General features: G+C 32.7%; 1 protein-coding gene and 1 long non-coding RNA gene across 2 annotated transcripts in view; one reads left to right on the top strand and one right to left on the bottom strand.

Moving 5' to 3' along the window:
- Nucleotides 1–12,500, top strand: part of LOC135107049 (uncharacterized) — a 79,159-nt gene that overhangs the window by 32,484 nt on the left and 34,175 nt on the right. Inside the window, exons 2-3 of the long non-coding RNA XR_010271560.1 lie at nucleotides 5,291–5,331; nucleotides 5,456–5,523. This is a non-coding gene — a long non-coding RNA (uncharacterized LOC135107049). The remainder of the gene's footprint in view (nucleotides 1–5,290; nucleotides 5,332–5,455; nucleotides 5,524–12,500) is intronic.
- The window catches only part of LOC135107048 (sodium channel protein 60E-like), a 264,723-nt gene continuing 252,855 nt past the window's right edge, over nucleotides 633–12,500 (bottom strand). The window contains exon 33 of the mRNA XM_064016638.1: nucleotides 633–776. Coding sequence (XP_063872708.1) covers nucleotides 633–776 — 144 coding nt within the window. The remainder of the gene's footprint in view (nucleotides 777–12,500) is intronic.

Consider the following 12,500-nt stretch of genomic DNA (forward strand, 5'->3'; position numbering starts at 1 on the left):
TCTTTATTTTTCATGGAGCATTCCTTTCTTTTAATCTAAATATCATATTTTTTCCTCATAAATTTTTCCTCAGTTGTATTCTATCATAGTTTTCCTTCACCCAGAGTACATTAATGATTTAATCCTACATCTTTTCTTTCCAGTTCTTTGTGTGTGTGTGTGTGTGTGTGTGTGTGTGTGTGTGTGTGTTTATGCATGCAGTAAATATGCATGTACCTACATACATATATATGTACGTATATATTTGCCACAATAGCTGTAAATCATCCATGGATATTTAGTACAACTTTCAAGGTATAGGTAATAGAGTGAGTATAAAAAAAAACAGTATTCAAGGTACAGGTAATACGGTAAATATTTAAGAGACTTCCATGTTCTTTAGCAATGTTCTTTTCACAATTGATAACTATACTTTGCTACACAGTAGCATTGAAATTCAAAGCCATCCATATGTCACTGGTACTTCTTATAAATGAGTGAATTTCAAAATAAACATAGATTAACTATAGTTTACACACTGTTAACTTCAGTATTCATGCTTTACCATTTATTTTGACTTTGTTAGAAATCAATATATAAAGAAAGTATTTTTATTTAGTATACATAATTAAGATAACAACAAAGATATGCACTTACTTTAAAAAGGCACGCCATGCCTGCTGAATTGTCTTTGCTGCTGAATCCATCTTCTTCCAACGTCTGGTTGAAGACACAATCTCCAGCTCTTTCCGTGTGGGGAACTGCTTCTTAAACTTCTCCTCCATCTGCATCTTGAGCTGAGGGGGGAACTAGGAAACTCTGAGCGTTAGTCGTCGGTAAGGCTCGCCTGAGGGTGCACTGTGCAGACACTGCAGGCGGCCGTGCAGGTGAGAGAGGGCTGGGAGGAGCAATGCTCCAAACACACAACTCAAGTGGAAAACAAAGAGATGGACAAATGTGTGAATTTACTTTCAAGGCTGATGAAAGTTTATAAAACGTACATATTCTAAGTACTGTGAAGGATTAGTCAAGTTATAGTTTTCTAAAGGTTTTGTGGAAAATACGTCCTTAAATATCGATTGGTGCCAAACAAGCAAGGATTAGCAATAACTATATAGGGCATACAAGTAAGTCATAATATATCTGAGATATTGCACTTAAAAAAGGAAATTTAAGATATATAAATATTAGCTTATCAATAATGGGAACATACAAGTGACTGATATGGCCTGTATTTTACAATGGCCAGCACTCTCTTATGTTAGGATTAATTATGATTGCTTCCATTTCTTTATGTATAAAAAATAATGTGAATTTTTCTTTAAAACTATGGGATGTGCAATTTTCAGCATCCTTGTTTTAGTTATATCATTACTTTACTTTGTGAAGTATAGTTATCTTCTTGCATTCAGTACCATAGCTTCAGAAAATACTTCCAAGGCATAAGTGCACAGTTTTGTATGGTGATGATAAAATGTGATTTATAATATAAAAAATATTAGTGTGTTTTTGTGACAGCATACTGGGAGATCCTGACTTCACATGCTTTTGAATACTGTTATGCACTATGAAGTATAAATATTCTGTAAAAGTTGTTTTGGAAAATATGTATAAAATAGACAACGTAAATACAGCTGAATACACCCTCTATATCTAATTATGGTAACTAATATGAGGACAGTGGGTCAGTAAAAACAATATTTGAGATGTTCAACAGCAATGCAAAGAATGAAACTCATCCTCATAATAAAATATTTTATGGTTTCTTAATTTTGTTGACTGCAGTAATTAAAAATATTTGGCACCATAATCTTTAGTGATCCAAGCTTATGTTGGTTCTGAAGAGAACTTTTATACCGTGCTTGACAGCCTTGTAGCCAGTATGCATGTGTTCAGTAGTCTTCCCTTTAATTATATCATTGAATAAAAATTCAAATCACATTTGGAAAAAAAAAAAAGAATGGTAACATAATGAAGTACTTGTGATAAAAATGGTACAAAACTGAGGGTGATGGAGATTTATTCATTGTTCATTTCTGGAGCTCTCATTTATATAATATAATAATATTAATAAAGATAAATCATCAAATAAGGGAGAGTTTTTCTTTGTTCACTCTTGCCAAAGTTGTAAAGCTTTGATATGAGATGTGATGCATGGATATGGCTGAAATTGGATTTTTAAAAATTTTTATTACCTTATCAAAACCATACCACGAAGTAATAATGAGAGCTGCCATGATAATTTAGATAAGGGATGATAATCCTGGTACTTATAGAATATTATTTTTATTGTGAATTCTCTGTTTGTCTCACCATGTACTACAGCTGGTCATCCACAGTCAAAATATCAAATTTTATGTTATATCTTTATTTCTCATTTATTAATTTATTATTATTATTATTATTATTATTATTATTATTATTATTATTATTATTATTATTATTATTATTATTATTATTATCATCTTTTGGATCTTATTATATGGTTATTACACATGAGCTCTAAATCACCCTTTCCAGTGAAAATGTAACCAAAATCAAATTGTGAATAATAATAATAATAATAATAATAATAATAATAATAATAATAATAATAATAATAATAATAATAATGACAGAGAGAGAGAGAGAGAGAGAGAGAGAGAGAGAGAGAGAGAGAGAGAGAGAGAGAGAGAGAGAGAGAGACGGGGGGGGGGGGGGGGAAGCAAGGGAGGGATTATGCTCTTTTTAAATTAAGAACACACAAAAGCACATTTTTTTTACTAAATAGTACATCCTCATATCTTAGACTCATAGAAAGACCAACACTGTAATACAAGGCTATCAAGTGTTATATCTGCTGTGTAGTGTATGCAGCTATGCCTTGGAAATATATGAAGTTTTATATATATATTACTTTGTTTTCATTGATTACCAATTCTTCAAAATATGTTAGTATTTCTTAAGTAAATTCATGGCATTCAAATCATAATCACCTAAAAGAATGTCCAACAAATACAATGCAGGCACATGATTGTAATAAAATAAGTAAAGGCAAACGAAGAATATGACAAAGAATAAGAATTGCTGAGCCATAAAAAAAAAACATGCAAGTAAATGATCAAGAACTATAATATATTCTCTGTGCTATTTACATACTAAATATGATGAACATTTTCACATTTCGAACAAGAAAAAGATAAGGTTGTGATGCGTCACAATTTCTAGGAGCAGATGTAACATGCATTTAACATAGATTCAAAATGACTATTGACACACATTTATACACTCACAAGTACTGCAAGGCAAACATAAACAAAATGATGCAGAAGACAAGCAGCTATGTGGTTAGAACATAAACACAAATCCAAACAAATGACATAGGAAAGGATATGGGCTTTAGCCTGCAGTGTTGCTTTTCATATATATTGATATAGTATGTATAATACACACACACATGTGTGTGTGTGTGTGTGTGTATATATATATATATATATATATATATATATATATATATATATATATATATATATATATATATATATATATATATATATATATATATATATATATATATATATATATATATATATATATATATATATATATATATATATATATTCATAATCTAGCATTTTACTGATATAACTATAACAAACCTGAATTGAAGAATATCTGTAATATATCTTACTATCCTTTATGAATTGTGAATTACATATAATGGATTTTTATTAAAAGTTCAATATTAAGATTTATGATCAAATAATAAAAGTATTACATGTTATGGATGTGTTGATAATTTGATTTATTTAACAAATTAAAAATATTGATACTGCACTTATGTAAATTATGTCTTAAAGAAAAGCAAAGAAAATGATACAGTCTATCTGTACTGTTTTCAGTATTCATTATTTATGAATGACTTTGACTAGTGAGACCCCCTACCTAGATATGCATGTTTGACTGCCATAATTCATAAATCTGATTGATACAATAAGCAAAGACATCTAGGAACATTTGAAAAATACTGTAAAACACTGATTAAGACACTTGTTACTTTCATCCATATTCATTTACAGTTTCAAATTGTAAATTACTGGGTTTCATCCTTATAATTATTTCCAAAACTTTCAAATGATGAACAAGAGTTGACTTAAACAGAAATTTTGTATCAGTTAAATATGTAAGTCTATATAACTGGATGTACTGCATACGTCCTCATAAACCATCTAGTACTACAGTATTTTAAAATGGCTGTGTAAAGTGGTAATGGAACTGGACAATGGTATGTCTCCCTACAGATTCTTGAGGCTTCCTGAATCATACATAAAATAATCCTAATAGTTTAAGCCCACATATGTGCATAGAATGGTCTTGTTAGTTATGAAATGAAAACAAATTAATGTTCAGTTGATAAATTAATTGCTGTGAATTAATCTTTAGGGAATATGTTAAAAATTCATAAAAAAATTATGAAATTGATTTAACAATTTAGCAAAATCTATTTGATATATGTATCCCTTAGCAAACATAAATTGACTACCTGAGTAAAGAATGGAAGGATCGTCTTGGCTTGATCAAGAACATTCATATCGTATTTTCCATAACAAAATCTGAATCCCATTTACCTACTATATCATTATTTGCCTCTGTATCTTGAATCTCGTCAAACTCAACTCTCAGTATTTCACAGAAAGTGCTGTCTCTAAAATACAATTATGCTATTCCTCCTCATACAAGTGGCATCCAAGAGGAGAGAGAGAGAGAGAGAGAGAGAGAGAGAGAGAGAGAGAGAGAGAGAGAGAGAGAGAGAGAGAGAGAGAGAGAGAGAGAGAGAGAGAGAGAGAGAGAGAGAATATTAAAAGGAGAAAATCTAAAGCTGTTGCACAAACATATTTTGATTAGCATTTACTGCATTTATATTTTAAATTTTACATTGTCATGTTATTATTGTTATGACTATTATTATCATTACCATTATAGTCCAGTATAGAAGGGTGGTCCATGAGACTATCCCTTTGTGCCATGGGCCAATGGGAATGATATGTGTATGAATGTGCAGTGCTTTGTCTGGGCCACTCCATGTGGTAATGCTGGCTCGATATATAAGTAGAATGATCAGCATTTTTGTTGTTGTTGTTGTTGTTATTATCATTATTACTGTTATTTTATAAAAAAAAAATCACTGTGTATAAGTGTGTGTTCACTTAATTGTAATATAAGAAACCCTAAGTACATTCATGTGATCCCATCTCTGTATCTATGTTTGTCCAACTTTTTTTGTAACTGCACATGTGTGTGTGATCTTATTTTTCCTTTTCCATTCTTTCAGATCAAGTGGTGAATTGTTAATCACCAGTTATCACCCTTCAAGTAAGAGTTCATTTATCATATATTCCAATCTATGGGTAAGGCTGTGATTTTTCATGCAACACACTCTTGATTTTTTACTTGAGAAAGGAGGTAACTGCTCATCAATGGTGGAAAACTTTTACAGGTGAACAGGTGCAAACCCTAGCTTGCCAAATGATGGGTGAGAATGTTATCACTGATCTAGCAATCAATGTACGAGTATGTATTTACCTTGTATTTACGAGTATCTCTTTACTTAATTTCTGCATACTGTGCACAAATCACATTTTTGTGATCCTGTCTCATATTTATATTTGTTTTTATTTGTGTATGCATGTGTGTATTTGCTTGATATTTACCTAACTAACTGTAGTATATAATATTTGTCAACAACTCCACACTAGATGATTTGGTGCTTGTTGCTACTTTATCTCTGCTTCTGACTACATTATACATGTTATGGATGGCTTATTGCCCTGATGGAGTGTTTATTAATATGCATTCTCCATACTTGTGTTTCTATGCTTGCTCCTTGCCTGGCCAAACTTTCCTGTTTCTGTTTAATCACATCCACCTTTTGTTCTTGCTAAAAGTTTGTCTACATTCAACCTATTCCTAAGAAGGGTGACTGCTCCAACCCCTTAAGATATCAACTTGCAGCTTTGACTTCCCATTTTTCTAATGTTTTTGAGTCTATTGTCAACAGGAAGATTTGGAAGCATCTATCTGCTCACAACCTTCTATCTTAATGTTAGTATAGATAGCAAGGACCATCCAAAGATGATATAGCTTTTTTTACTGAATCTTGTTCATCCTCTCTTAGGGTTTTCAGTGAAACCTTTGTTATTGCCTTCATCAAATCAAGAACTTGTGAAAAAAGTATGGCATAAATCTTCAATTTGTAGACTTCCTTCATATAGTTTCTGTCCATCCCTCTACACCTTTATCTTTAGTTTCCTTTGTTGCCGGTCTTTCATTGCAGTAGTAGACAACCACAATTCCTCTAAAACTATAAAAAGCAGTGTTCCACAGGAATTTGTCATATCACCTACTCTTCCTGTTGTTCATTAGTTACCTCATTCAGACTTCTTATCCTATCCATTCTTATGCTGATGACTATATCCTGCATTAGTCAGTTTTATTTGCCAGATGCTTAACTCAGCAGAAATTGAATAGTTCACACAGAGAAGTCATACAATGCCTAACTTATCTTTCCATATATTTTAAATGGGGCAGGGCAAACCTAGTTAATCAACACTTCAAAAACTCAATTTCTTCATCTAACCACAACACAACCTTCCACACAACTATCCCTTCTTTTACTTGTACATTGAACATACTCGTACTTGGTCTGTCCTTTTCTGAAGACCTAAATTGGAAATTTTACATCTCATTTCTTGCTAAAACAGCCTCCATGAAGTTGGGTGTTCTGTGTTGTCGCCAATTTCTTTCCTCTTTCCAGCTGCTAAATCTATATATAGGGGTCTTATTCATCCATGTATGGGGAACTGCTCCTATCTATAAGAAAGTTTGACTCATACAGCCCTCCTAAACATAGTGGAGTTAAAAGCCTTCTGTCTTATTGATTCCTCTCCTTTAATAGACTGTCTTTCAATTCACTGTCACAGTGTTGTATCTCTTACTATCTTTTACCTTTATTTCCAAGATTATTGCTCTTCTAAACTTACCAAATGTGTGTCTATCTCCCTCCAGTAACCTTACTGCACAAGCCTTTCTACTACTCTTACTGCTATTTTGTTCACTTCATTAATGCAAAAGTTATCCAGTATTTTCACTTTCATTCCTTTCACTGGTAAACTCTGGTACTATTTTGGAATAAAAACCTAAAAGGAAAAGGAAAGGCAGTAAATACAAAACTCAAATGGGAAAGGGATGTGTGATGCCTTGAAAACCAGAAACTGATGTAAAGGATGATGAATTTGCAATGAGGTGATTGTATTATCTTCTCTTAAAAAAAAAAAAAAAAAAAATGAGAAACTGATAAGGGAGTGGTATGAAAGGCAAGTATCAGAGAAGTTATTGGAGAGGGAAATCCTGAGAAAACACTCAAGGAATGGCTTTTCACTAGGTGAACCAAGATAACTAAGACTCATGTGGATACCAGCCACTATTCTGCATATATCTGTATAGGCAATACATTGCACTGCACACCATCTGGTATCCTCATTTCTAATGTTCTTACCCTGGTTAATAGAAATACCATCTGAAGCTTCAAAATACAGCATCCTACAATACCAAGTTTTTAAACTGATGTCCAATTTAATGGGCATACTATGTGATTTTGGCCACCATATGATTAACTTCCAAAAAGAATGGTAAGCAAAGAATGAAAGATTGTGGATGATGAACAAAGCAAAAATGCCACTGAATACCTTCTAATGAGCTGCTTGTCATTACCAGACTAATGTGTAAACTGTTTTTCTAGTTGTGGTGATCTGAAACTGATTAACTTTACATAAAACTGCAAAAACCCATATTCTGCTTTTCCTAAGAGATAAACTGAAGTGAACCTGGGAAGAGTCTCATTCATTAAGTTGAATATATCAGTGATGCAAGGCAGCAGATGCTGCAGTGCAACCAATATGCACAAGAATTTGCCAATATGCACAGATAAGGATTTTCAAATTTATGTCCTAATTTATCAGTGATGAGCTAAATGCTTCAAGTCTGCTCCTTATTTCATGCTAAGCAGAGATATAAATAAAAACTGTTGAAAATTAGCTGTAATATGCAAATGCATAGCAAAATAGTCAGTTACCAAAATCATACAATTTAAAAATATTCACCATTCTTTTCAATACTGAGCTCTTTTGTGGGTTTCCTATATATGGTTGGTAAGTTGAACTATCATTAGTTGAAAGGTGTGAGGTAATGTATTTTACCACACCTCTCTTGATATGGACAAGATCAACAGCCATGGATTTTGTAAGTACAAGAGTTAAAAAACTCACATTTGAACCAGAAGTTTCATTGTTTTTTCATGGTGAATTATCTCATCAATCCATGGTTAGTTAATCTTGTTCCTGGTATGCATACCTTGTGATAGCCTATTCTCCTGTGTGAAAATATGTGCCCTATGGTAATTATGGTAGTGAGTAGAAATTTAACATTTTTGTGACTCATTTAGCAGGACATAAAAAGAAGTTGAATGACACTTAGTAAAAAAATGAATAAATAGATAAATATTTAACAGTTAACAAATATAAAGTTAATTACTTTCTACACTAAAACTCAGTTTATTTATGCTTGAGCTTGAAATATAAAAGATAAAACCCTTCCCTATAAAACCAAGGTTTGTGGTGGCAAAATTCTCTGTACTAGTATTGTTAGAGTAAAATATTCATCTTTAAGATTCCTAAGATTTGTAATTTATACAATAAGATCTTTTATCTCATCATTTGGAAAATCTTGGTATTGGTCTTGGCATACAGATTCCAATTTTTAGATGCTGTTAGAATATTCTGGTGCACTGCTATGCTACTGTGACTAAATGACTGCACTGAATGAAGAATGAATACTAAAATAAATCTTTCCTTTATTTAAAGAATAAATGGAAGCCTGTATGTGAAGATCACTACCTGTGCTGAGATATCAAGGTCTCAATGTATATAACATTGGACTACAGAAAACTTACTTATGAATGTCCATGGTGATTTTATCATAAAACATTTCCAGTATCTATAGTGGTAATTTGATGAAATGTGACCAATTGATATGACAATTTCTTTTAAGATTTGTCAGTGCTGATTCATTTTGTTATTTTCTGATAACTATCTTGATATGCTGGTTGGTTGTTGATACAGTAATAAACCATGGTGTCAAGCTGTTTCCCACCAAGCTAAAGAATGGCTTGGCAACTTAAACAAAGACCCTGATCTTTCAGCATCCAAACAAGAGCAGAACTTTTCTTACAAGATCACAAAGCCTGAGACTGATTTGGGTGGTGCACCAAAACATGCCTGCCAGAGCATCCAACATGCAAATCTGAACAGCTGACTCTGGCAAACAAAATAACAATGCCAAGGGGAAGAACCACAAATACCAATAAAGAGTTTTCCAACATGGTTGGAAGCCCTTTAAGCGTTTGCTAAATTGATACCTCTGTTTTTGTGTGCACTTCTTATTTTCTTTATTTTCCACTGGTTTACTTACTTTCCATCTGTTATGGTGTACTAGTATACTGAATAAAAATATATAAATATATAGATAGGAATATCTCAACATATGCCTAAACTTACCAAATGCTTTCCATATTGCACTTACATCTTAATTTTAGTTTTCATCATCTATATCTACATTTACTTCTTGACCAAAGAGTTGCATGTATCACTAAACTCATGAATTTAGCTTTTAGTGATTTGCAATGTAAGTTTTGTTCTTGTCACTTTTAGACATTAAAAATTTCAATACCTAAGTTAATAAGCATTTACACTTCCTATTAGAAAGATGCCTATACATCTTGGATAATTATTTAAAAAAAAATTGTTTATGCCTCCTATTTCTCCAATTAACTTAAAAAAAAAAAATTCTATAGATCTATACATAAAAAGTTCTGGAGACTTCATACTATCCTTCCTAACTCCCTTCTTGTGCTTGATTTCCTTGTTTAATTCTCACCTCAGTTTTGCCTGTCTTTGTATAACCTGGTCACTAATTGAACTTGGTATTTGCACTAGAATTAATGAAAATGCTTTGCTATGCTTACTGATTTCTTGCTAATGCAATGAGTTCCAGATTATTCCTTGTTTAATTGTATAAAATATCTATAAAAACTAAGAATATGGTGATTTTTTAGTGGCTTTCTTGATTGCTGATTGCTTATGTGTAGAACTTTTATAATTAAATATGCAACTTACATCTCATCTATTTTCATATTTGCATTTAGGTAAAGTTTTGGTCATTCTGTCTATTAAGGCTTTGCAAGAAAACTACAGAGTATACATGTAATCAATAAATATGTAATTACTTTAGGTCTACTTTCTAATGCATATATACGTATGCATACCTGGTTTGTGTTCAGAAGATGAAAAAATTACTTCATAGAACTGTTACTTACAAAGGCAGTATTGGGCTACTATACTGGGTGTAACACAAGTTTCAGCAGATATTGCTAGAGGTGAAAGCACAGGTTATTCTAAGTAAAAAAATATTATATGCACACATGCATTTTGGGGTTTTGTTTAGTCATATTATGAAATTCAACTGTGGCTGAGTGACAGATACAACAGCCAGGCCAAACTAGGGCGGTAACCATGATGGGATGTGTAGACATGTGTGTCCACTGGTGAATTTGTGAATGACTTAATCATGATTTCAACAAGTTTTGGAGCTTTACCATATTCAATAAAGAAACAAGTGGTGTTAATGAACAGTTAGCTTACTGGTAAACACTACACAAGAATAGTATGAATATAATTTGTGACAAATAAGATAATATGCTATGTGGCACAATGCATGCCTATGCAGAGGGGAGAAGGAGCAACACTAGGAGCAAATCAGCTGCTTTCCAATCAGTCACTTCCAATTTATGTTGAGACAGTGATAATGAATAGGTTTTGATTGTATTACAGAACTCTGATAGAAAAAAAAAAGAAGAAAAAAATGCCACACAAAATCATGTGGAGTGTGTGGGCATGGTGTTTCTCTACAATGGTTACCTGCCCAGACTGGCCATTGTATCTGTGCCTTGGCCACATTTGAATTTCATACCATAGCTAATCAAAGCCTCAAGATGCATATGTGCATTGAATATTTTCAAATTAGAATAACCTTTACTTTCACCTCCAGAAACATTTGCAGAAACTCATGTTACACCCTGTACATTATATATATATATATATATATATATATATATATATATATATATATATATATATATATATATATATATATATATATATATATATATATATATAACACACACACACACACACACACACACACACACACACACACACACACACACACACACACACAATAGCTGTTCCCAAGATCTGTTCAAAAGTGATGGTAGCAGAAGAGATCTCCATTTACCCCTATCATAGTATTTCCTTCTCACAAGCTCTTCATCCTCTCTTTCTCCTCTTATCCCTTTCTTTTACATACCCCAGCACTCTCTCTTCTTTCAATGAAGATCTTCTTGCATTTACCACATTTAACATGCTCATATGTATCCTTGTAGTCATCTCACCTTCTACCATTGTCTGCATGAAGTCAGACCACTTTAGGGAGCTGCACTTGAATCCCTCAACCATTCAGTTTCACTGGTTCCCTTCTCTTGGTATATCAATACCATATTTGTCTTATACACATTCATCTTCACCATCCATTCTACATACATTTCTCAAGTAATTTCCTAATTTCCACTGCTTGGATCCTTGATCATGTATATGACTGTTGGTACAGTTATTTAATTATGAACACCCTTTTTATTTCCATGCTTACTACCTTTTCTTCCATCATAAGGATTCAGCTACATTCTTTTAAATTTTTGTGTAGCCTTTAGTCCTTATGTAGAAAAAAGTTACATAGATTCAGAGACCTTGCATAACTTGTACCTAAATATTTTAGCTGTTTTCTCTATTTATCCTGATACATCCCTTTGTGTCCTCATAAGATTTCACCTACTTGAGTAAACTCCCACCCCACATCATAAACCTTCAATGCACCCAACATTGCTCATCAATCAATTCTGTCTGATGTCTTCTCACAGTCCATAAACATACTGGGGTGGCTGAATAGGTAAAGCATCATAAAGAAATGTTGTCCAAGCATATGATATGAATAAATGAAAGCGAGTTTATGAATAATGTTTCTTAATGAAATAGAAGGGTAGAATATGTGAAGGAGGCCACTAGTAAAAGGGATAAATTGGGTGAGAGAGAGAGAGAGAGAGAGAGAGAGAGAGAGAGAGAGAGAGAGAGAGAGAGAGAGAGAGAGAGAGAGAGAGAGAGAGAGAGAGAGAGAGAGAGAGAGAGAGAGAGAGAGAGAGAGATGAAAGATGAGGCTTTGAGTGATGCATTAAAAAAATAGAAACCTTGTGTGTTACTTTAAGGGGGAATCCCTAAAGGGGGGATGGTACATCTGAGATGCACAGAGATATATGTGGTGGATGCAAGATGACGACCTCTAATGAAATGAAGTGGAAAGTAGGAGTGTTAAAGTATGTG

Source organism: Scylla paramamosain, chromosome 14 (assembly GCF_035594125.1).
Source record: "Scylla paramamosain isolate STU-SP2022 chromosome 14, ASM3559412v1, whole genome shotgun sequence".
In the NCBI taxonomy this organism is placed as follows: Eukaryota; Metazoa; Arthropoda; class Malacostraca; order Decapoda; family Portunidae; genus Scylla; species Scylla paramamosain.